The sequence below is a fragment of the Rattus norvegicus genome, chromosome 10 (assembly GCF_021556685.1).
Source record: "Rattus norvegicus strain SHRSP/BbbUtx chromosome 10, alternate assembly SHRSP_T2T, whole genome shotgun sequence".
In the NCBI taxonomy this organism is placed as follows: Eukaryota; Metazoa; Chordata; class Mammalia; order Rodentia; family Muridae; genus Rattus; species Rattus norvegicus.
The window spans coordinates 67,199,448-67,224,748 of record NC_141543.1 but is presented as its reverse complement, the minus strand read 5'-3'; the positions used below and the strand labels follow the sequence as shown (position 1 = coordinate 67,224,748).

The following is a 25,301-nucleotide window of genomic DNA, read 5'->3' as shown; positions in this document are numbered from 1 at the left end:
TGTTGTTGATTTGAGCTAGGAGTTTTCCCGTATTGAAGGCCTGAATGAGAAGATACTAAGGACTTAACTCCTTGTTGTTGATTTGAGCTAGGAGTTCCCGTATTGAAGGCCTGAATGAGAAGATACTAAGGACTTAACTTAGTGGGTGGTAGCCTTAGAAAGAACTTAGAAAAATCCTTTGATTTCTCAGTTTGGAAAGACCACTGGCTATCAATCAGCATGTGTGTTTAGCTAGGATGGTGTGTTAGTGTTACTATCATTGTGATAAAACACAATGAACAAAAACAGTTTAGGAAGAAAAGGGTTTATTTGACTTACACTTTCGAATTGCTGTTCACTAAAGGAAGTCAGGACAGGAACTCACATGGGGCAGGAACCTGGAGGCAGGAGCTGGTGGTGCAGAGGCCGTGGAGGGGCGCTGCTCACTGGCTCATCATGGTTTGCTTTCTTACAGAGCCCAGGACTGGGGCCCAGGGGTGGCACCACCCTTCACGGGCTGGGCCCTGCCCCATCAATCACTAAGTAAGAAAATGCCCCACAGGTTTGCCTGCAGCTGGATCTTATGGAGGCATTTTCTCAGTTGAGGTTCCCTCCTCTCAAATGACCTTAGCTTGTGTCAAGTTGACATAAAGCTATCCAGCACAGACGGGTACTTATCAAGATGAAAACACAGGACTGCAGGACCAGCAAAGCCATCCATGTTGAGAGGACAGGACCCTCTCTTGGTCCCCCGTTTTCCCTTGTGTTGTACCATGTCATCCCTGTTGGCATGGCCTCCTCATAGGACCTGGTCTCTCTGGACTCAATGCTTATCTCCAACCCTCTTCTGTACTGTAGCCTCAGCCTGCCTCCATCAGCATCTGCCTTCCAGGTCAGTTCCTTTGGGCCTCTGCCATGCTGCTCTCTTCTGAGATTCAGAGGCTCCCTCCCTACCCTTATTCCTCCAGGCTCCTGTGTTCTACCTGGGATTCTCAGAGTCTCTCTTTGGGGGAGCTTCCCCTGATCACTCTTGAGTAGGGAGAGCTGGCATCTGAGCTGTAAGACAAGGCAAAGATTGGAGTTCCAGTCGGGGATGGGGGAGATGAAAGTCGTTCTGAGAAAACCCGGTAACTGTAGAGAGGCAGACTACATATTCTGAGGTTCTGAGAAGGAACCTTCCTCCTGTGTTCATGGGCCGGGGATTGGGGGAGGCTCGCCTGCAAGCTCTCCTTGGTACAGCTCTTGGCAGGGAGACCCTGCCTCTCTGTGGGCAGTGTTTCAGGCTGGGCATGAATCCCTGTTGACCTCCTTTGCCTCAGCAATGCCACTGCTGACCACTTAACCCAATTTTGTCTCAGTCACATCTGCGCTGATTAGAGGGTGCCCCCTCTCTACATATAGCCAGGGTCCTACCCTTCCCCCCAGGGACAGCCACTCTTTGCTCTGGCCAAGAGCCAAGGGAAGGGATGAAGGAGAATGTGACAGTCCACCAGAGATGTTTTCAATTCGGGGGCAGTGACATCTGTTCATTTGTGAGGGCCTTACCACCCAAGCTCTGTTTATCCAGACACAGGAGGGGCCCTGAGTATCCTCGGAGGCGGTTCTGCCAGGTGTGGCTGAATGGATAGGGAGGACTCGGTGGGAGGGGATGTGATTACTTCCTGGGTGGCCAGCCTAGTGTGAGCCTGGCCTAGCAGAGATGAGGACCATCTGATTGTCTGCAGAGACCACACTATTCAGACTGCTGCTTTTGAGGAACTTGCTGGGACATCATCATCTTTCAAAGCTCTTCCTCCACCCTGCTCCTAGGCCACAGGTTTCAGGAAGGAACGAGTCAGGCTTGGAGAAGAGACAGCAAATCTGTGCTGTCCCCAGAGGAAGGCTCCAGTCCTTGAGGAGGAAAGGAAATCTCCGGGGAAGAGGCTCCCAACTCAATCATCCATCTGCTAAGCACTTTTATCACCATGGAGACCAGCTGGCCAATGCTCATCTAATCTGAGCTTGCCTTACCCAGACGAGTGTTGAGCCTGGGGTGTTTAAGACAGACAAGTGTAGGACTTTGGGAACAGGATTTATCCTGCCCCCTTTCTCCCACACACCAGTGGTTGGGGAGCAGTACACGGTGCCCCAGACTGCACTCTGTCATGTGACCCAGCTAGAAGGACGAGAACCTTAGGAAGTCAGTGTCAGCTGTTCTGAAGTTAACCAGCCAGCGCCAAATACCAGCTGTGTGTCTGCATCAGGTGCATTAGGTGAGCAGTTAATGGTGCCTTCTCAGCTAGTTACACCACCAGCCATTGCACCTTTGTGAAGGGACGCTGAGCAAAGCAGGGACCTGTGGAAGGGATAGAATGACTTACCCAGGGCTTATAGTGCCTCATCTCCACAAAGCAGCCCTCATTCCCTCCAGCTAAAACTGATCTTTCTCTCAGTTTCTACAGCACTTCCTCCTCACTGTCCTGGTGGTATAACCCCAGGAGAGGACACTTCTGTCCTCAGACGATACATAGTAGGTCCACAGAAGCTCTTCTGCTTCCTGTTAACAGTTAAGTTCCATTTCCTCCCTGCCTACCCTAGGCTGGCAGTTGTATCACCACTGGATTTTGGTTCATCTGATTCCTCAGCCCCGACTCTAGGGTCAGGCACTTAACCAATCCCTCCTCATGGAACCCAAGCCCTTAGTCCCAGGTAGAACTCAAGAGTGTCACCCGTACCACTCCTAGTATCATTCCTTCTAAGTGAGGAGGGCAGAGGTCCCACACTAACATCAGTCTACTATAGTGACTCCATTTCCTCAAATGTAAAGTGGGAGCGTTTGTTCTTTGTATGGTTGGAGGGACGGTTTTAGTCCATACAGAGAGAGGAGAAGAGGGTCAATGTGGTGCTAACCACTCAAAACAGCTGTCCTTCTCATCAGTTCTTGGCTGGCCCTGACGTTAAACTATCCCTTTCCCAGAAAGGTGCCCAAGGCAGAAACAGAAAACCTCAAGGACTGTCACTGGTTAAGACCCAGCAGGGGTATTCAGAGGGCCAGGACTGATTCATGTACCCCCATCCATTACTTTTCCCTGAATCCTGAGAACTGACCGCACTTTAGCCAGGCAGAGATTGTGAAAGCCCCATGCAGGGTACTTGGCTCGTGGTTGGCACTGTCTGATCCTGGTTTGCTTCCTGCATGTGCCCAGCTTTGCCGTGGTGGGATGTCCAGGATAACTGGGTCGCATATACTCTAGCCATCTAGGGTTCTAGCTTTTCGCTTGACTCTAAGTATCACACTCTTTAAGTAAGTTGCATGGTTAGCTTGAGAAAGGATTCTCGTTCTTCAGTTACGAGAGCTTGCTGGACACGATGCCACACACTATCTAGCACTAGGGAGGCAGGAGCAGGCACATCTCTGAGTTTGAGGTCAGCCTGGTCTACATTAAGAGATCCTGGCTCAGAAACAAAGAAAGAACAACAAACCCCACTCACTTACTAGTTGTCTTCCAAGGTTCCGCAGTTGCTCCTGTGCTGTTGGACATCCTCTGCCCCTTGTAGCAAAAGTCTTTGTGGTGAGGTGTCCAGGGCTGTAGCTGCAAACAGCAGTGGAGGAGCATCTCTATGTCAGTCATCCTTGACCAGAGTCACATTTGTTTTCACAGAGTCCTTGGTGAGGGTCACACGGACCCGATTCCGTCTGGGGCAGCTGAAGATGCTGCCCTTTATTCTGTGTTTGCCATAGGAGACTTTGAGCATAAACAAGTGGCTAGCCCTGCCACCAACTTTGGGACTGAGGAACTTGCCTCAGGGCAGGAATTAAGTGGGTAGGGAAGTGGAACTCCAAAGCAGTCCTTTGCAAGGGAGGTGGGCAGCTCTTCATGGCCAGATGCAGCTTTTACCCAAAACAGTGCCCCCTGGAAGTCTCTCCACTAGATTGGCCTCAAGCCTCCTTGATACCTACCCAAGCACCAGGAACAGTCTGGTGGTGAAGGAGTTAAAAGTAACTGGCTTGTGTTTAGCTTCCTGACAAACTTTATTTAGTAGAGACTAGAAGGAGAGATAGAGGGTGGGTGAGGAGAAACCCCAGCTTGCCAAGAGTTAAAACCCCAGGCCTGCCTGGTTTTGGAGGGGGCAGCTCCAGAGCCCGTTTTGAGTCACTTCCCTCAGTGGGGCGGTAATGTGTGCACTGCCTGCAGCGGGCTGTGGCGCTCTCCCGGTTCGCACTCCGTGTCCCAGGATCTGCAGCTCACAGGAGAGGGCAGCAGGCAGCCTGCGGGAAGGCACTGGGCCCTAGTGGTGCCTCAGACTCTGCTGCTTCCCGGCTGCAGTCTCCAGGGAGGGGGAAGGAGGAGGAGGAGGAGGAGGACGCAGAGGGAGGGGAGGAGAAACCGGAGGCCCACACCCGCTGCTTTGGGACTGCTCCACTAACAGCCCGGCTAAGCACTCGGGCACAGACAGCAGCTCTCTCCAGAGCCGCTTGTGCGCTTCTCCGCTTTTCTGCCTGGATCTGGCCCGGCAGGCTGACCGCTGGCATGATGGACATCCTGCCTCAGCCCGACTGCAGCCTGAAAGCAGTGTGTGAATCCCTGGAGCACTGCTGCCTGGATCAGCTAGAGGAGCCGGGGAACAAGCGAATGCCCAATACAGGCGCCCGGCTCTGGGGCAGAGTGCGCAGTAAGCTGCTTCGCCACAAGGTGCTAACAGGGGCAGGTTGGGGTGGTGGGGGGCTAGAGCGGCTTCGGGAGGTCTAGGGGCTGCTGGGGACTCTGTCTACCTCTGCATTACTGCTCCTGCTGGGTCCCAGAAGTCCCGGGACAGGCTGGAATATGGGTATGCTTTAAGTGGCTTGAACTTAGTGATGAATGCTAGTGGCAGCCCCCACCCTAGCCCTGGATGCCTTTTCTGCATCTGTCCCTGGCTCATCAGAAAGGGGTTTGTTTTCTGTGCAAGTGGACTCTGCTTGGCTTCCTTCTGAATATACACTGGCAGAAATAGAAGTAGATAGGCAGCCTCACTGGATCTCATTGTCTACCCGACAGCACAGCCAGCACAGCCATTCCCATCGTCTGTGGTATCAGTTCTCCATCCCTTTGCTGAGGAGCACCTCAACATGGTCTGCCATGTAAGCTTTTTCTGTGCCAGCTGAAAGGCTCTTGGCCACCAGGGAGGGACTGGTGGTGGCGAGGGAATAATGTGCTAAGTCTGGGGGCTATAGAACTGCTTCTTCGGGGACCACCCAGACAACTGCTGGACTGACACCAACTGGGCATCCAGCAACTCACTCAGCATGCCAGGGGGTTCCTGACCAAGCTATGCTAGGGCAAGCTGCCTGTAAGGTCTGGCCTACAGTCCCGGACCTGGGATTGTAGTTGGGATTAAAGTCTGAGATAGAAGCTGACTGTCCTACATCTGGGCAGGCTGCCTTGGAGCTGGCTTTAGGTCCTGGCATCAGGCATCCAAGGAAAAGCCAAACGCAGTACCTAGCACACAGTAAGTGCTTGATACTGCTGTAGATCAGTTGTTACAGGATGATCCTGGCCCACCCGGGCCTTCATAATCCTTCAAAATCCTTCAACTTAGTGACTGATGTGGAGTCTGTGATGGGGCTTACAAGTCTCCCTGAAGCTCAGGCTAGACCCTTGGCCAGGATCCGTGCCAGCCAACACTTGCCAAGAGGGGTGCTCTCAGGCCCATTGGCTCCTGTTTGGTTTGATCTCTGGCCAGTGAGGCAGAGTTGACCCTGGAGAGGTGACATCAGTCTTGGAAAGCGCTGGGTAGAGAAGCAACCTGAGCTATCCTGCTTGGGCCCCCGTGTCACCTTCAGTCTCCCTGGGGACCAAGCAAGCTGAGCCCTACTGGCCCTGGCATCTACCAGAGCCCCTCTGTGCTGAGGCAGCTGTTTATTGCAGGCAGCTTGGAGCCATCCCTATCCCCTCTCCTAGGTCTTGCTGAGGCCAGCAGACACCAGCCCAGAACACATCATTCCCAAACCCCAAGGTTGGCAAGAAACTGCCAAAGCAGGTTCCTGACCTAAAACTAGCCAAAGTGTTTGCAGCCCACCTGCTACCCTGGGTACCTGGCAGGTAGGGTTAAAATTCTAAACCTTGAAATCCACACTTTCAGTTCTCCTTTCATCTGTGTCTGGCAACACAGAAGCCACTTTAGGAACTCATTGGCTGGCTTGGCCATCAGTGGTATCTCACGGTTTCTGCATCTCATGTGATCTCTGGCTGAGGGTGGCCGGCCAGCCAGGTGCGGGACGTCGAGCTTGTTGGCGTCAGTGCAACCGCAGGGTGGCTGCGGCACAGGTCTGTGCTTTGTCGTCAGTGATTCAGTCCCCAAGCACATGCTGTGTGATAAAGTGTGTCAGTGTCATGGACACTGCAGGTAACAGAGGGACAGAGGGACAGAGGGACAGAGGGACGGCATCCTCCTGAGCCTGCCTCACTGCATAGGCCAGAAGGTGGGGGCAAAGCCTGCTCTTCCCTTCCTCCTTCAGCCTACTTATTTCAAGGTGGCTCACTGCCAAGCTGTGGGTGCTGAGATTCGGTAGGACTTTAGGTGGGGTGGGGGACAGGTTCTGCCCAATCTGGCAGGAGGGGCCACCTTATTAACTCACTAAGGATTTGATGTGATGAATGCCAGGATACTTCCTTCCTGTTCCCGTCTAACTAAAGCCATTAAAAGCCACAGGAGGGGGTGATTCATCTGGGACCCCACACTGGGGCTGAAGAGTCTGCTCTCCTAGAGAGGTCCTGGTATTAAGAGGGAGCTTTTGAAATGATGTGAAACCTGTTTGCTGGAGGTGCAGAGGAGGAAGTGCAGGGACTTTTCTAGGGGCAGGGCTGGAATAGGTTACTTTTGTCCCCATGATCAGTTCTGGGGCTGAAGCCTCATTCTAGGCCCTGGCTTGGCAGTTGGTTTGTTGTGTAAGCATTTAGCAGGGGACACACGTGGCATTTGGCTTTGTGGGTTCTGCCAGGGCATGCAGTATTTAACTTGCATTTCAATTTGCCTTCTTCTTTTCTTTTTTTTTTTTTTCCCTCCCTCCTCCAATCATGTCCAAGTAGAGAAGACTGAGGAGTTTACCCTTCTTCCTGTCCTGCCGGGGATAAATTCTTAGGTTGAACCTGTGAGGGGAAGGGATTGAAGGAAAAATTCCATTTCTAATCCTAGAACAGCTAAAGGTTTTAATAGGGCTCCTTGTGGGAATCATAGAGGCAAAGTAAGAGGCCCAAACCAGGCCAGGCCAGAGACATTTGTCTAGTGAGGAAATCAAAACTCTTACTGTTTCTCTGCACCCAAGACAAAGATGCTTCTCATTCAGACCAGGCCAGATGCTGGCCAGAAGTGGAGATTCAGGCTGAAGAAGATACAAGGGAGCTAGGGAAAGCTTTGGGGCCTTTATCTCTCTCTGCCTCAAAGAATAGCCGTGTGGGCCTGAGAAGCCTGGGCTTTTGAAGAGATTCTCTTGATAAGACAGAGGCTGATGTTGCTAAACGTACCTGCCCTGTGGTGGCCATTACCTTGCCCTGCTTGCCTAAAGGGTCAGAGGTGGTCCCTGAGAAAGGATGAGATATAGGGCACCTTGAAGTCATTTGTCTGGGGGACCTTAGAGCTTAGGAGGACAATAGAGGGTTTCCTTGTCAGCTTGAGTGGCCCCACAGAGCAGCTCCTAGTCACCTGTAGAGAGTCATTTAGCTTGACAGATATTTCCAGCAGAGGTTTGCATATAACCTGTACATCCCAAGACATTTACTTGGCCATTTATTTGACTGTTCCTGCCATTGAGGGTTCAAGGGTACTGTGTATAAGATACACATGTGTCCTGGGTTCATTCATTCATTATAGCTCTGAACATCAAAAAAGACCTTAACATTGCGTGTGGTGGCACAAGCCTGTAATCCTAGTTCTCAAGGCTGAGACAGTGAGACCACTACATGTTTGAGTCTAGCCTGAGCTACATAAGCCGCCTAGTAAGATCCTTTCTGGGAAAGGAGAAAAGATATTTATTAAAAGACTTTTGCTAGACACTCCTCCCTGGCTGTGGCTGTCTGATGGTCTACCCTGCTGCGGTCCTCCCTAAGTCTTATTAGCAAAGAGAAGGAACTTGCATTGCGTGCCTCTGCCCTTCGCAGACCCAAACACATCCCTGTAGTATTCCTTCAGCAGTAGACAAAAGAACAAGAGCACTCCCCCCAAGGACTAGAGACTCTCACCACAACCCTCTATCCCCTAGATCTCTGTGGGGCAGGAGCATAGTTGGACCAGCAGGTAGGAAGTAGGGTTTTGTATTCATACAGCCCTGTGCTTCCACCTCCTGGAGTGACTTCTGGGACCATGTGAATAGTCTCTCTTTTTTTTTAAAGATATATTTATTATATGTAAGTACTCTGTCACTGTACTCAGACACACCAGAAGAGGGCATCAGATCCCATTACAGATAGTTTGAGTCACCATGTGGTTGCTGGGAATTGAACTCAGGACCTCTGGAAGAACAATCGGTGCTCTTAACCGCTGAGCCATCTCTCCAGCCCGTGAATAGTCTCTAAACTCCACTTCTCCCATTTTTCCACTGAGCTTGACTCTGCATATTTGATGTTCTGTAGCCCCACTCAGATGTAGGGCCATCCTGTATACAATGTGCTGTTTCACAGGATTCGTGCACCCAGAGGCGAGAGTCCTCTTTCAGGGGAACTTGTCAAAGTGTTTGGCACCTAGGATATCTTAGCTCTGAGCACTGTATGAGGTAAGTGCCAGGCCACTATGGTTCCTTCCAGCATCTCTGAGCTTATACACAGGTTGGCCACTTGGCCCAGCTGGGCTTAGTGCCCTACATTTAGATGGTCTTGGACCAGGGATTCCTGAGCCTGCCAACCCAAATGATTCCTCAAAGGCCAGAACTGGCACCCAGGGCTGTAGTAGCATCCAGAGATAGTGAGACCCCACGCTCAGGAGGTCAGAGCTATGGAGGACTTTAAGAAGGATCTCAGAAACATCTACATGTGGTATCTGGGGTTGTTGCCACATGTTAGTAAAGGGCACTCTTGTGCAGGGACTCGGCCCTCTGCCAAGTACCCCTCTGCTTAGCTGGCAAGGGACTATTTGTCTTCCTTTTCTCTGTTACAGCATGCTGGGGACAGGAAAGAGGCATTTGTGTTCTGTCAGCTCCTTAGTGGACACATACAACCCCCCTTCCCCTGGCTCCTGGGACCTGCCCAGAGCTCAGAAGAAAGCCAGTATCAGTCTTTAGATTCTAGGGTCTTTAGACCATCTGCTTTATCCTTGGTCCCACAGGAGCACCATAGGAGCTATTCCTGAGCTTCTATAGGGAGTGGGGGTGGGGGTGGGGGAGCCCAGCATAGCTTGAAACAGAGACAGAACCTAGAAGCATCTCTGTCCAGGACAGCGAGCCTTACTACAGCTGGTGCATCAAACAAATACATCCCAGGCAGTGGCATCCACAACGCCCATTCCATCAGGTGCTTGAGTGCTGCACTCACACTCCAGGAAGCCCCCTCAGAGCACCCCCGTACTCATGTGACACAGACTTCACAGGAGCCAAGGGACTTCATTTTTTTTCAGTACTTGAAAAATGGCTTAACTTGCTGTAAGACCTTTGATAAATCTCTGCTGTCTGCCCTCAGTGCAGTGAAGGGAGTGAGTGAGGTGATCTCTGTGAATCCAGCTCATATGATGGTCCTGGCTAGGACCGAATTCCTACCCCTGAGCTTTAAACTCTCCATACATAGGAGAGTTCACATGGCCAGCCATTCATTCACTGAATATGGTAGAAGAGAGGCAAACTGGAATATGTGACTCCTGTCTTGGAGGAACCATAGTAGAAAACTATTACTGGCTCCATCCCCCACATCCCAGAGCATGGGTGTTGATGGAGTGAGTACCTCTTGTGTTCTGGCCCAAGGGATATGGAGGGGCCAGGGAAGGGGGCCTGATCTAAAAAAGTCAGTCAATAAGTAGGGTCATTTCAGGCTGGGTGATTTATGAAGAAAAGAAAACTGGGTAGTAGATTAGAGAGGAAGAGTTGGGAGGCTTAGCTGGAGTTTTGTTTTTTTTAGAGGGGGGATTGGGGAGGGGGAGGAGAGGCGTTGCTTAAGACAGGGTTTGTGGCAGTCCTGGAACTTGCTTTGTAGACCAGTCTGACTTCAGACTCAGAGATCTACCTCCCTCTGCCTCCCAAGGGCTGGGATTAAAGGCATGCACTACCACTCCCAGCTAGATAATTTAAATGATGAACTTTCCTGGGTTTTACCACAAAAGATCTGGGGACAGTGAAGTCCAGACAAAGAAGCATACGTGGCAGAAGCCCTAGGAGAATGTGTTCAAAAGCAGAAAGGCTGTGCAGAGTGGAGGGGACAAAGTTGAAGACATAAGGACCTGTCAACATCAAGAAGGAGGCCACTAGGGCTGGAGAGATGGCTCAGCGGTTAAGAGCACCCAACTACTCTTCCAGAGGTCCTGAGTTCAATTCCCAGCAACCACATGGTGGCTCACAGCCATCTATAAAGAGATCCGATGCCCTCTTCTGGTGTGTCTGAAGACAGCTACAGTGTACTTATATATAATAAATGAATAAATCTTTAAAAAAAAAAGAGAGAAGGAGGAGGCCACTAGAGCCTTTCAGCACCATTTAATAGTGTTGCTGTGCCTTGAGCATGACCTGGGTGCCGGGCATCAGTCTGTGAGGTAAGTGCTAGTGTCATCCATGCACCTTATATACCAGAATGGAAGCCTTGAGAATGACCCAGATGATGTTGCGTGGTCCTTAGGAGAGGAGCTGCTTCTTAAATCCAAACAGCTTGTCCCCTATATATAGGCTCTCACTCTACCAGCTGCCTTACATGGCCTCCAAGGAGGAAACCCAGCACTTGCTCAGGCCCAGGGGCTGTTTCTCAGAAGTCCAGTTGTCAGGGTTGTGTGGTCAGCGGATAACCTAGATAGGAGCTTGTGGAGGTGCAAGGTCCCAGCTGCCTCGTGGATAGGGCGTGCCGCCTGGCCCGATAGAAAGGGCCCAGGGATGCTGTTGAGACTCACAGCAGATGTGAGGTTTGGGGGTGAGTCTGCTCAGAGCTACACAGTAAATTGCCAGTGTTCCCATTTTCACTAGCAATGAGATTTGTACCTAGAAAGTCTTTCTGGCCAGGGCGGGAAGTAAAGTCAGTTTCAGAAAAGGATTTTATAATTTTTATCAAACCACTGCAAGGCAAAGCCTTTGAGCCTGTGGTGGTCTTCCAGACCCTTCACATTCCGATGCAGCCAGCATGGAAGGATCCTGGAACGCCTACTGCCTCAGGCAGCTGAGGTCTGCCTCTGCTGCTGTGGCCTTAGCCAGCTCCAGACTGGGCTGTTGCCCCTGCCCTTGCTGCCCTGCTGACCCCAACATGGCCCTGGGCAAGGGTAAAATACTTGCCTTTCACTTGAAGCTTTGCCCTAGGGTAGAATCCTCAGGCTGGCTGTGAGTAGGGAAGGCCTTGGCAGAGCCGCAGGGCCTGAAGCAGTCCAGTTTTGAGTTTTGTCTGTCTCTCCTTAAAGTTCAGCCATGCCCAGCCAGAGCCCCAAGAGTGTGGTCTACACAGTATAGGCTGAAGCCCTGGATGGAGCGCTGGAAAAGTCAGGTTGCCGGGGAACTAAGAAGCTAACCTGGCTTCAATAAAGGCCTCATTCAGAGCTGCTAAACCCCTTCCATATGTGGGCCTTGGGAACTTGAGAGTTCTTGAGAGGGGGAGGGGAAGGGAGCAGAGGCAAAGGGGCCTCACCCGGGTGTCCTAGACTAAGGAGTCAGCCTAGCCCATCTGTGACTGGTTTGGGAGGAGAGGGGCAAACTTTGCACAGAGCACCTTCAGGGAGGGCAGCCTGGCTGGCCCTGCTGTACCTGTTCCAAGGGCAGAGAGCTGGAAAGCCAGAGCCGGCTGGGCTTTACAGAACGGCTGCCAGGCCACTGGAGAGATGAGGTGACGCTTTCCTGAGTCTGACCCTGGTCTTTTCTGACCCAGTTGCTGAGCTGGAGGGCAGGATGGAAGCCTGCCCTTCTGCCTTCCCTGAGCTCAGCGGCCACGTTGACAGAATCTTAATGCCCTACTGCAGGAAGGCGAGGCAGTCTCTTGGCAGATCCCTTTCAGACTGCCTGCCCTGCTGTGCCTCTCACGCCTGTGGTATGTCCCAATGACAGGCTGGCTTAGTTTCCCAGAGGATCCAGCCCTAAGCCTGTGACTGCTTGGGAAGACAAGGTAAAGTAGCCCAGGACCACCACTTGGCCCTTGGTGTCAGAGTCATACCATAGGAATCATACCCACAGCACACACAGTACCTAGCTGGGGTAAAGATCTCCAGAAACATCCAGACTCTAGGTACCTATCAGTCTGTCTTATTGAGTCATGTGCTGCTTCTTACACAGTAGCTTTAGCAAGCTGGATTTACTGCCCTTGTTAAAGAACATGTCACTTTTATAAATCTCTAAACCAAGCTGTAGACTTTGAGGAGAGTCTGTTCCTTTCCAGAAAAGGGTAGTGGTGGGTCTTAGTTCAGCAGGCCAAAGGCAGAGTAGACAGGAATGGTAGGATGGTAGGATGGTAGGAGGCCTTGTGCAGGAGGCTGGGCTCCTCACGCCTCTGCTCTCCAGTGCTGTGGCAATGGTAGAGGGTTTATCCTAAGAAAGGGGGTTTCACTTTCAGATATGAGGACCTGGAGCCCTGCTGAACATTGTCACTGGGGGGATGGGTCATCCACTGAGCCACTGGGTGTATCCCAGGGCACTGCTTGCTGAAGACTGCTCCTACCTCTGTCTTCCTCTCCACTGAGACCAGAGGTAGCTGGTTTTGACTTTCTGTTTGTCCCCAGCTGCTCATAGGCAGGCCACTTAGTGAAGATTAAACAGTCCCCACGAGGGCATGTCCAGAAGCTGAAGCAACAGCAGTCATGGTTCCCAGAACGCTGAAGGGCTTGTTGTCTGGTAGAGGACATGTGTCATAGAAGAGTGTGGCCCAGCAGTCAGGAGAACTCAGCTTTGTCAGCTGATAGAGAATAGGAAGCAAGACGACAGTGGCAAGAGTAGTACACACTTGTTTGTGCCACAGGGAAGTGGCCAAGAAGTGATGGGGTTACCTACCTGGGTTGGTGAAAGCTGGGCTTGGTAAAGAAGGACTAACACACCTAAGGATGTTCTCAAAACTCACACTGAGTGTCCTTGGAACCTTCCCCTTATATGACCATGTCGGTGCTTCCTGTCCTAAATATGGGGTCACTTTGGTCTAAAAAGAGTGACAGCCAACTGGGATTCTAGCAGAACCCCTGAGTTATGTAGCTCATGGTCTGGTGTACTCTTGGACAATAGTCTAAAGGCCTCTACTTCTTTTAGGAAGAGGGCTGAATGCATGGCCACAATGGGCCTAAAGCTAAACACAGACAGTTGAGTTGCTGTGTGTCTGTTTGACCACTGCTTAATAACTCCCTCTAAGGTGTTTTAGGACCTGGTTCTCTCTTCCCTGAACCCCACCCTGGAAGAGCCCCACTGTGAAGGTATGTTACCTATGGTTCTCCCCATCCAGCCCCTCACAAGCCCCACCTGCCTTTCTCCTTCAGATGGTCTGATACCTGCTTGTTCCCGGGACCCACACATGGCACCTGTCTTCTGGGAGGTTGTCCCCTCTGACTGACATCCCAGGGGCTGGCTCCTGCACCCAGAGCACTAATCTAATCAGGAAATAGCGGAGTCCACAGTTCCCAGGGGTTATAAATAGTCACAGCAGCTCAGGCAGCATCATTTCTCTGGAAAATGTGCCATGTCCCTCTCGGCTCCCAACCCTCCCTTCTCTGTATTTAAATGACATCCTGAAATAGACTTGGTTTCTCAAGGCTGCTGGCCTCCTGGGAAATTGAGCATCATCGTCAGGGCACTGAGAAGCTGGGCAGGTCTTTTAAAGTGGGCACTAGGGGCACCTGTGGCAGGAACCAAGGACATGGCAGTGGCGGGAACTCACAGGAAACAAGAAGGGCACCTTACCTGTAGCTGTCCTGAGAAAGACTGGAGCATGTAAACACACACGCAGCAAGTGGCACCCAGCAGGTGGTAGACAGTGTGGACCACAGAGTGGAGCTTGTGGTTCTCCATGAGGGCTTTCTGGAAGAGACCTAGCACTAGCAGTGGCTCTACTCATTTTAAAATCTCCCAGGGAAACAGACATGGGTAGAAAACATAGTAAACAGGAAGTTTGTGCTAGAAGCAGCTAGACAGACTCCACACCAAGAAGTCTGGTGCCTCTTTTTTGAGTAAACCACGGGCCAGCAGCCACTACTCCAAAGCACAGGTGCCAGGTTAGGCATGCAGCTTAGTATCCTACAGATTTAGTAAAAAGAGCTTAAGTCAGAGACGGGACTACCCAGCACACGTTTCCTGGGTCGTGCAGGTTCCTTGCACTGTTTAAGTCTCCATGTCCACATCTCCAGAATGGGGATAGCTGCGAAGCCTTAACCAACACAGGTGGGTTATGTCAATTAACTGAGAAGTGTGTACAGCGGGTTTGTCAAAGTGTCAGACTTACACAGAATGTTCAAACTGTGAGTAAGCCAAGGCTTGTCAGTAACACACCCAAAATCATGAGGTAGAACAGGAGACTTGGGCCAGCCTGACTACTGATCCTAACATTTCCAAACCCAGGCTCTGCCCAGCTGACACTCGGGAGTCGGAGACCACTGGCTCTGTGAAGAGGAAGTGGCAGGTTATAGGGTGCTAAGATAGGGGTGTACGGTGATCTGGCTAGGTGTCAGGACCATGAAACAGCCCGAAGCTTCTGCTGGTACCTAGAAAGACTTTTGAAAGAATTGGTGATAAGTCAGGCATGATTAAGTGCATCTGAAATCCCAGCACTCAGAGGCAGAGCAGGAGGATTGAGAGTTCCAGGGTAGCCAGGGTGACAGAGCAAGGCCCTGTCTAAAAATCTCCAAAACCAGAGGTGCATCTGTCTCAGTCAGCTGAGGAAGGGCAGTCGTGGTCCCTTGATCGTGTGGGTCACCTCTGCATGGGCACCGTGTAGGCAGGCAGAATCAGGGCTGATAGATGCCCTGTCTCTAAGACCCAGCAGCCTAGATGCAGTTAAGGACCCATGAAAAGGCAGGCGGTGCTGTAGGTCCAGACCTGGAGACAAACGTGGAGAGAGAAGGGAGGTTCAGAAAACTAAGTCAACGTTGGGGCTTCTGTCGGGACGAAGTAGACTCCTTGGCCTCCAGCATTCTCGATGAGAGGGCCTAGGCAGCATCCGTGCTGAGAACTATTTTGTTGAAGGCCATCCTGTGGGCAGGGGCTCTGCCCAAGGAAGATGTGTGTATGTGGTTTGTTCTTCCTGTGCTGCATTCTCCTTATGACAAGGGAGTGACTGTTGAACACAGGGCTTGAGCTTCTGTAGACTGGATGCAGGCCCAGCTAGGTAGAGCCCCGGACCCTATCAGAGGTGGCAGACACAGGAAGGTCCTGTGTTCACCCCCATAAAGCTTTTTTTCTGTGGGGACAGTAGCTTGGTTAGAGGCACACAATACCCCTCAGCAGAGACTTGCTGAGGATGAAGGTGGTGAGGGAAAGTTGAATCAGCTCTGATCCAGGAGAGGGAACCTTCTGTGAGACTGTGTCCATCACTCTGTGCTGGCTCCTGACTACCACATCGTCAGATGGACCTTGTCACTTCAAAAGATGAGCTCATTCTTGTGTTTAAGTGGATGATGGTGGGTGTTGAATCACTATGGTAATTAGATTCCACTGCATATACTTAAAGAATGATGTCACCACTTTACGATGTCAATATTTACATTATTCTGGAAATGATCTTTACGGCTACTTAAACTTGACATACAAGTGTTGAGATGTTGACTTTAAAATGTGCTGGGGTTGGAGGCTGACTGGGATACATTGGTGATAAAGGCACAGCAAAGTTTGAGTGTCTCACTCTTCTGCCTAGTGGGTGCCAAGGGCTAGAGGCCCGCAAGGAAATTGGGAAGCCCTGGTGTACCCCTCCCCCCTCTTAAGTGTGTGCTGTGCATGCGCTCACTTATGTGCAGTTGTTGCATCTGTGAAATTTAGGTGACAAGGCCCATCTGACTATGTAGTGGTCAGGAGCCGGCACAGTATGATGGACACAGTGTCATTGAAAGTGTCCCTCCTCTTCAGGGAACCAAGGGTCCTTCCCTTGGGAATGAGGGCTGTGGCTGAAGCCACTTTTGAACAGATTGATCTCAGAATGAGCATCTAGGCCTCTCTCTGCCTTCCTGACTCTTCACCTTTCTTGTAAGCGACTGCTGACCAACAGAAGAAGCTGGCCTCTGACCCGTCTTCTCTCCTTCCCTCATGTTCCCGCTCTCTCTGTCTTTGCAGCTGGATCCACAGACAGTAGAAAGCAAGAACTGGCATACGGATGTGATTGAAATGAATGGGGTAAGGACATCTGAATCACATGCCATCCCTCCTGCCATCCTTCCCTGGGTGCTAGGCTGCCTGCACCTCCCTCAGACCAGTGTTCTCCTCTCTTTGGCCACTTCCTTCCCCATCCCAGCTGCAGGTGCGCATGGAGCCCTGCCAGCGCGGGGTAGCCCTGTTTGCAGTCTTGGGGAGAGAGACCCTATGTTTGGTGATACTCATTCCCTGGGGGATTTGTACCTACTCAACCCCCTGACCAGATCAAAGTGGAATTCTCCATGAAATTTACCAGCCGTGACATGAGCCTGAAGAGGACTCCATCCAAAAAGCAGACAGGTGTCTTCGGAGTGAAGATCAGTGTGGTGACCAAGTAGGTGCTGCCTTGGAGACTAGCCCCTCCCCCCTGCCCCCTGCCCCCTGCCCCCTGCCCCCTACCTCCTGCCCCCTGCCCATGCCAGCAGCTTAATCTGTCAGTACCACAGGCAGCCAGTTTGGAGGCCAGGAGTGGCTCCCGGGACACTTTAGAAATAAGCAGACCAACATGGTAATGGTGGACGGTCCCAGGGGGAAGCCAGAGTGTCTGTTTCCTGCAGTAAACAAGGAGTGACAGTGACTGTGCGTCCAAGTTTGAGCTTGGCAGCAGTAAGCTGGAGTCAGAGGTTGGCTGACTGGGAAAAGCCCATCCCTTTTGGGTCACCCTGCTCCTTTGGGTGCTCTGTTCCTAGGTCCTGACCTACCCTGGTCATTAGCTGCTTAGCCTCCCTGTGAACATTTTGTTTGTTTATTGCTTTTCCTTTCTCCTTGAACATTTTTATTTATTGCATTGCCAGGGCTTAGACCCAAGGTCTCCAATTGTTACAGAAGTGCTCGGCCACTGAGCTACCCTCATTCATAAGTGTTTCCATCCAGTGGGATGTTCTTCCCCCAGTCTTTGAGCTCTGTCCCTCCCATGCTGTACCTCAGCAAGCAGGCTTTAAGGAATGGGATAGCCTCTTCCCCGGGCCTTCCTTGCTTTGCCTTCTGACCCCAAGGAGCTAAAGCTGCACAAGGCTGAGGAATGATGGGGAGGAGATAGAGGGCGCAGCCAGTGTGAGAAGTTCCCTCCATCTCCTCTGCACCCATGTCCCGCAGGCGGGAGCGCTCCAAGGTGCCCTACATAGTCCGGCAGTGCATAGAAGAGGTGGAGAAGAGGGGCATCGAGGAGGTTGGCATCTACAGGATATCAGGGGTGGCCACGGACATCCAGGCCCTGAAGGCTGTCTTTGATGCCAGTGAGTAGTGAGACCCAATGGGTATGGGTGGTACCCAAGCAGCTGGTGGAAAGCAGAGAGGCTTTGACCTATGCCCTGTAGTTTGCTGTGGCACGAAGGATCCTGTCTCTGAGTCCCCTGACAAGGTTACATGTTCTGGGTCTTGTCATTTAAGTCTCCCTCAGTCAAGTTTCTTAACCACTGCTACAATAAGGATGGCGTTCAGAGAGGTTGGGTCACTTGTTCTGGGTTACCCAGCTTGTATGTCTTTGTACCTGAACTTAAATTGAGACCTTTTGGCTTAGGCCCTGTTGCATGTGGCAGGTCTCTTCTGAGGTGGGTCGTGGCCTTGAGTTTCCTCTTTTCCTGGGCTGGGCCAGGCTAAGGCACTGGTAGTTTATCTAGTGCTCAGGATGCCTGAACAAGGCAAGCAGCCATGAGTCCAGATAGGTAAGGATAGGCTAGGATCTGAGAGCATGATGGTATATGGCTCTCTAGAAAATGTGATTAGGTGTGTGCTGTGTGGTGTAGATATAGCTCTGGTACTCTGAGCGACTAGTCATGTCCTTCCTCTCTTCTGAGAAGTCATAGCAGATAGACCCCAGCCTGTCCCTTGCTGCCCTTTCCCACAGATAACAGCCACATTGATATACCGAAGAGCTTGTGGGCACCATCTATGCCCTACCATCCTAGGGGGAGGCAAAGGAGTGAAGTGGGAAGAGGTTTAAGGGACAGATCTAAGGATCTGAACTGCCACTAAGATGTCTTGGAGGTCAGTGTAGCCTCTGACCTTGCCCCCTCCTGTACAGATAACAAGGATATCCTACTGATGCTGAGTGACATGGACATCAACGCTATTGCTGGTACCCTCAAGCTCTACTTTCGGGAGCTGCCTGAGCCCCTCCTTACAGACCGACTCTACCCAGCCTTCATGGAGGGCATTGGTGAGGCTTCTGTGATCATGAGGGTTGTTTGGGCTGAGTCTCCTAGACTGGTAAAATGAAAAGCAGGAATATATGCACCAGGCATTCCTGACAATGGCTTGTCCAGAGTCGTCTCTGTCCTTCTTGTGACTGAAGGACCTGAGAATGCAGCCTGCTGAGGCTGGACTCCTTTTCCTCTGTCCCTCTACCCCTTACACACTGATCTGCTTCCTGGAAACACAGGCATTTATGGGAGAAGGCCCTGAGCTGGCAGGACCTAGGACTAGAGAGGAAGCTGGCTTAAGCTGTAGTATACTGGGGACAACTGTCCTAAGCCCCACAGAGCGGCTCTCCTCATTGCCTAGGTTCTAGCTAGTGGAGCTCCTATGAAGCATCCAGGGGCCGCTTCCAGACCTAGCATAGCGCTCCCTTCTCCTGAGGCAGATACGACTTCAGATCCTGTAGAGAGTGGGAAACCTAGGGGAGGCTGTTCAGTCTAGTCACCAGCTTCAGAACTGTTGGACAGAAAACATCCCCACCCCTAGTAATGGGTGACTGGGGTAATGGCCAGCGCAGAAGGGAAGAAGAGGCTGCTCCCTCAGCCTACTTTCTACCCATGTTGAGTCTTGGCGGGCATCCTAGGGGAATCCACAGGCCACACACAGGTCAGGCCTTCCCTCTGTGGTCCAGGCTTCTGGCCTTCCAGCCAGGCCCTGCCCTAGCCCTTTCTCCTCCTGCAGCCCTGTCAGATCCTGCTGCCAAGGAGAACTGCATGATGCACCTACTCCGTTCCCTGCCCGACCCCAACCTCATCACCTTCCTTTTCCTGCTGGAACACTTGAAAAGGTAAGGAGGAGAGGCAGGGCCCAGCCTAGAGCAGCTACCTGTCCCACCAGACCCATTGTCTCAGCTCCGCCTCCTGGGTGCTGGCCCTTTGCAAGGCCACCCGCAGCAGCCTGAGCTCACACCATGTTGTTGGGAAATTGGCTCCTAATTGTAGCATAAAATAATTGGAGTCAGGATGCTGAAGCAGGGGGATTGCTTGAACAATCAAGAATGAACTTAGGAAGTATAAGGAGACCCTCTTGGAATGGTGGGGTGAACCACAGGGCCTCAGGTGAGTTTTAATCTGTGGGCCCCAAAAGCAGCCATTTAGTTAGTGTAGCTTTTTTTTGTTTTGTTTACACTTATTTATTGTGTGTATGTGTGGTTTGCATGTGGAGGTCAGAGGACATCTTGTAGAAGTCGACTCTTTCTGGTATGTAGATTCTGAGGGCTGGACTCAGGGCAGGAGAATTAGCAGCAAGGACCTTTAGCCACTGAGCCATCGCGCTAACCCAGTGTAGTATTTTTTTAAGTGAAACAGAAAGGGCAGCAGAAGGGTGTGCTCCAGGCAAAAGGATTGTTTGTTCCATTACTTGTAGGTGTGTGTCCTGGATTGTTATATTGTCCACTGTGTTCACTAGGAGTCAGTTAAGAATTCGAAGCATATTGGTCTTGGCCCATATATTATGAAACAGGGAAACTGAGACCCTAAGCCCAACAGGGACTTGCTTGGCTTAGCAGTAAAATTTTACTTAATACCCACAAATCCTAAATTAAGAGCCTTTTCACCTTCCCTTATCCCCTCCTATGGTCAGGGCAAACTAGAACTATTCAAGCTGACGTCACTCTTTAGTACTGAACTTAGTACTGGCCTGTCCTCATCACTCACTTTTTAGCCCAGGACTAATTACAGACACCAGTTGGAAGGAAGTCACTTGGTGTTCCTTAAATCCACTTGCTACCTTGGACCAGTGCCTCCATCCTCTCCTCTGGGTGCTGGCTGTGGTTCAGGCAGGCCAGGCCCTGGAGGGCCAGTGGGGACCTAGTCACAGCTGGCACCAGTGCCTTGTTTTTCCCACTATGAGACAATGTCCCTCCCTCTGGTTTGGCCAGGACCAAAGTCCCAACCAGTTCCCAACTGGTTTGGTGAACACTGTGAGAGGACACGCTGAGGATTGGGAAGGGAAAATTCATTAGGTTTTCCATCCTGGGAACTGGGCCCATATCTGTGTGTGTGTGTGTGTGTGTGTGTGTGTGTGTAGTGGCTAGCCAGCTGCAAGGCTGTCTGCTGGCGCTACATTTGCCTATATCTCTCTCTCTCTGTGTGTGTGTGTGTGTGTGTGTGTGTGTGTGTGTGTGTGTGTGTGTAGTGGCTAGCCAGCTGCAAGGCTGTCTGCTGGCACTACATTTGCCTATTTCCAGAGAAGTCAGCAGGCACATTTGTGTCTCCTGCCCAGAGGGCGGAGTCATGTTGGAGAACAGAATGAGAGGCCCTATCCAGGGTTTGTGTGTATGGAAGCTTCAGAAACATTTCCTAGTATGGAGTCGGGGCGGGGGTGTGTGTGTCCAGAATTTCTTGGTGTGTTTGGTGATATTGAGCCTCCCTCGACAGTAGCCACAGACAGCAGCTCACACTGTCACTCAGGGGACATATCATCCTAGTCTATTACATAATAGAAGGGAAGATCTGGAAAGAGTCAGAGCGGGCCCATGAGCAGGCCCTTCAGAGACAATGGGGAATTCAGCCCCCAGACTTGCCTGTGGTTTAGACTGCTCCTGCTTCAACACAGCCTGTATAACTGTGGGCTCAGCTAGCAGCTGCTTCTGGGCAGCAGGTCCTCCCTGCTCTGCCCTCTCCACTGTTGACTTCCCTCCCATAACTGTACAACTGTTGGGCTCTGGAGAAAGAGCATAAAAAGGGTGGCTCTCGGGGAGACTGCTCATTATTCAGAAACCAGCTCTCACACCTACTAGCTGTGTGACTGTGAGGAAGTCACTAACCCTCTCTTATCTGGTTTCCTCACCTCTACAGTGGGGATGCTAATGATACCTCGAAATGACTGACAGCATACAGTACCACAGGAAGAGTTCTTAGACCTGTAGTGTTTATTCTCCATCTCACTGTAAGGTTTTTATCTAAGTCAAGAGGGATGGTGCTGGTAGTTGTTAGTTCTTAGGCTTGGCAGTTTTCCATCAGCTTGGCACATAGCTTAGGAGCTAGGGGTATGTTACAGCAATCTCCAGGATGCAGCTGGAACCTCAGGCCCTTAGCCTAATGTCCTTCCCACCTACAGGAAGGGAGGCTAGGTGACTGCTGCCTTGATGTCCCTGAGGGAGCTTCTACAAGTACCTTTATCTTCCTGTCACCCTGGGGCTCCTGAGGAGTGACTGTTCTCCTTCCTTTCTCTTAGGGTTGCCGAGAAGGAGCCCATCAACAAGATGTCACTTCACAACCTTGCCACAGTGTTTGGCCCCACGTTACTGAGACCCTCAGAAGTGGAGAGCAAAGCACATCTCACATCAGCTGCAGACATCTGGTCCCATGATGTCATGGCCCAGGTACTGCCAGCACTGTGTAGGCCTCTGGACAGTTCAGAGGCCCCATCTCCCCCACTAGGCAGCTCAATCAGTGGTATATAGGATGCCCAAGCACTTGGCTACACAGCATCCTCCCTGCTCAAGACAAGAATGTATGATATGAGTCTACACAAAGGTTGAAGAGTATCTGTCCCAGGTGTTAGCTGCTTGCCTGAGTGCTTCAGTCTCAGAGACAGCAAATTGAGGGCTGGAGATTGACCTCGTGTGTGAAAGCCCTGGGGTTGCTTTGAGGGTCAAGGGGCTTACCTTCAACACTCAGGCCAGTGCTGAAAGTTTTTGACTTAGACAAGAAAGTGGCTGTCTGACCCTTGACCCTACAGTACCCTCTAGTGCTGTAAATGAGCAAAGGGATCAGGGTTCCAGTAAAGGGGAAGAACCCAAAGTTAGTTTGGGGAGTTGACATGGTTGCAGCCCAGCAATCATTTCTTTTCAGCTTAGCAGGTAAGGAGGGTTTGGAACACAAGGACCCCAACTCAGTCTCCCTATCTCCTTACAGGTCCAGGTCCTACTCTACTACCTGCAGCATCCCCCCATTTCCTTCGCAGAACTGAAGCGGAACACACTGTACTTCTCCACAGACGTGTAGCCTGGGGTGGGCAGCTGTGGGGGTGGCCAGCGCCAGCCCTCCAGCCGGGGCCCAACATAGACTTGAAAGACTGCAACAGAAACTCCCCAGCCTAGCACTCCAGAGTCCGGGGGAAGCCACCTTCCAAGAACTGGAACACGTGCATCTTTTGTGCCACCTTGTACAAAGCCAGCTGACCAGCCCCCGCCTCCTCACCACACCCCAGCTCCTTCCCTCCGTACCTGAGTGTGTCTGATGCTCCGTGCTGTCCAGGAATTGTTTTATGTATATTTGTCATTGCAGAAAAGGTAGTGGCCGAGCTGGTGTGGGCACAGACAGCTTGCTTTGTTCTTTCATTTCTCCCAACTCTTCTTTCTGCCTGAGTCCAGTCCAAGGACTTTTACTTTGCGCTGTGTAACTGCTGCCAGCTTCTCCTCTCCTGGCCCTGCTCCCAGATTGCAGCCTCCCTGCAGTGTCTGCCCTCTCCACCTCCCAGCCTGCTGCATGCATGTGCAGCATGGGCTTTTGCTCCATCACTGCAAAGTTCTGCAGGGGCCCTGGGCAGTGCTGGCCTGTCTGATGTGCTGCCCCTGGCCTCCTTGCTCTCCACATGTGGAAGCACATCTGCTTTCCTTGCTGTCTGTGCAAATGTTGAACAAGGAGACAGACACACACTAATCCTCAGCACAGAGCTGGAGAGCTCATTTCTGGAATGTTCTATTTGAGAATTGCCATTTCTGGGGTTTGTCTGTTCTATCTCCTGCCTACCAGTACGGCATCTTCAGCTGTTTCTTCTATGGCTGAATTTTCTGTTCCTTTTCCCTGGTGTTCTATTTTCTTTGAGTGTAATGACCTACAAGTGTCCTGCCATCATAGAGGTCAGGATTGCACCTGAAGGGTATGGTGGGCACCCAGGCTGTGAAGGAACAAGATGGGTGGAGCAGCCAGCAGTGGCAAGTCAAGGGAAGCCAGTCTTCACACTAAGGACCGGCAGAGGCTATCCTAGTGGAGTACAGCCTCCTGGAGGGCAGCTTCTGTGGCTGAATCAGGTGTCCAGGTGAAAACAGGAACCTGGAACCACACATACCTCGTGGTATTTTTGCCTTAGATTTTACACTCTCAACAGCCAAGCACTGCCACGGGGCAGCCACATTGCCATGCGTGCTCCAGAGCCTAGGAACAGCAGATAGAACCCAGTGGAATGCTTCTACCCTGGCTTCTGAATCCAGGCCTGTGGGTAATCCCAAGCATACAGAAGTTGTGGAGTAGGAAGCCTCTCTTGTCAATGAGTTCTGCTGGGGCTGTAGGGCATCAGGTCAGCAGGTGTCATTCCCAGCTGTGACCCATTGCTTGGTACTAAAAAGGAGTTTTACTCCCAAAGTAAGGTTTCCAGCCTGAGCAGGAGCTACCAGCCTGTGGCAATTAGCACGGAAAGAAAGGTGCTCCTGTCATAGGGGCTTGAGCTACCATACAGCTTCCTGTTTCTTCTATATGGCAGAGTTCTTTCATTCTTGGCCCTCAGGATTGGGGAGACCAGCTCTCATTGTGTGTGCTCAGGGCTAAGTCTAAACAAGGGTTTGCTGGCCCCCAAGCTGTTGTTTGCTAGGTGAGGTTAGGTAGGGCTCTCCTGGTCCTGTTCATACCTATTGCCTTTGACAGAACGGTACAGTTTGTTCATGCAGGAGGAAGGAATGCCAACTTCCCAGCTGCCTATTAGCAGTTTAACAAGGAGCCTTGCTGTCTCAAACAGGTGAAAGAAAATGCTGTGTGTAAAGATCACATCTGCCACTATCTTGGCGCTCAGGTGTGGGTATGTGGTGTTCTTGCTTCAAAGGATTGATGGTAACAAATTATCAAAGCTTGACTGGAGCTGGCTGCAGCTCAAAACAGTGCCCCCTGCCTCTGTAGAGCAAAGATGTGGGCCCTGCATCAGCTGCTACAGCCACAGCTTATTTAGGCAGTGACAGCAGGGAGGCCAGAGGAGCTGAGGACTGTTAAACGTTCCCATTATTTATAAATTCCACCCAAAGTGGACAGTCAGGTGCCAGATCTGAAGTGCACCAAGGAAGTACCTGGTGGTTCTCCGGAGACGGGCCATGCAGCCCAGAACCCCCGCACCGTCAGCAGGGCACCAGGAGACAGGGTCCAGGAATCCGGGTATGCCTGTACTTGCTTGTGCAACGACTGAGGGCTGCCAGCTTTTGCTGATGAGGTAGGATGGGACTCCCAATAAGTTGGTATGGATATATTTTTTTTTGTCTCTGTTCTGTTTAAACTTATGTAGATTATTATAAATTGATGTAAACCACGTGAGAGGGAAATGTTAATAAAAAAATGCAAAGCCTCAACATTTGCACAAAACTCAGCCCCATGGTGTGGTTGTTTGTGTTCTCAGTAGTCCAGGAAAGACCACCAATCTAAATATTTGAATCCTTCCAGCTGCACCCAGATGTGTTTCCAGGAACCTGTTTATCTGTCTAACCTTGAAGCTCCCTTCTGACTTTTGGGGGCTGTGGCAGTTGCAGGACAAAGCTGCCTTCTCTCCCTGTAGGCGTATCTAAGTCACTTCATGGGGTGTTCACTATAGACCTGGCCACCAGTGTGCCTGGAAACAATGAAAGGTTGCCAATGGTCTTCCACTACTTTGGTTTTCCTCAAAATTAGCATGTCTCTTATGGCAGCCTTCTGTTGAAGCTGCTTGTCAGAGACCTGAGCCCCCCACCAAGAGCCCACACTCCTTTAGGAGACCCAATAGGGTTTGT

The 25,301-nt window shown here is 51.3% G+C and overlaps 1 protein-coding gene and 1 long non-coding RNA gene across 9 annotated transcripts in view; one reads left to right on the top strand and one right to left on the bottom strand.

The window, feature by feature from the left end:
• The window catches only part of Abr (ABR activator of RhoGEF and GTPase), a 199,111-nt gene extending 174,207 nt beyond the window's left edge, over positions 1-24,904 (top strand). For 7 of the 8 annotated variants that reach the window (XM_087570573.1, XM_087570574.1, XM_087570578.1 and 4 more), the window contains 7 exon segments: positions 16,337-16,396; positions 16,639-16,748; positions 17,510-17,649; positions 18,438-18,572; positions 19,292-19,397; positions 21,788-21,935; positions 22,471-24,904. In XM_087570573.1, the coding sequence (XP_087426699.1) occupies positions 16,337-16,396; positions 16,639-16,748; positions 17,510-17,649; positions 18,438-18,572; positions 19,292-19,397; positions 21,788-21,935; positions 22,471-22,560 (789 nt within the window). In that variant the 3' untranslated portion in view covers positions 22,561-24,904. 8 annotated transcript variants of the gene reach the window in all.
• Positions 302-3,821, bottom strand: LOC148002970 (uncharacterized). The gene is made up of 2 exons (XR_015631817.1): positions 3,455-3,821; positions 302-2,314 (listed from the first exon to the last, which is right to left on the bottom strand). It is a non-coding gene; the product is annotated as an uncharacterized LOC148002970 (long non-coding RNA).
• Positions 24,905-25,301: the final 397 nt, after the last annotated feature.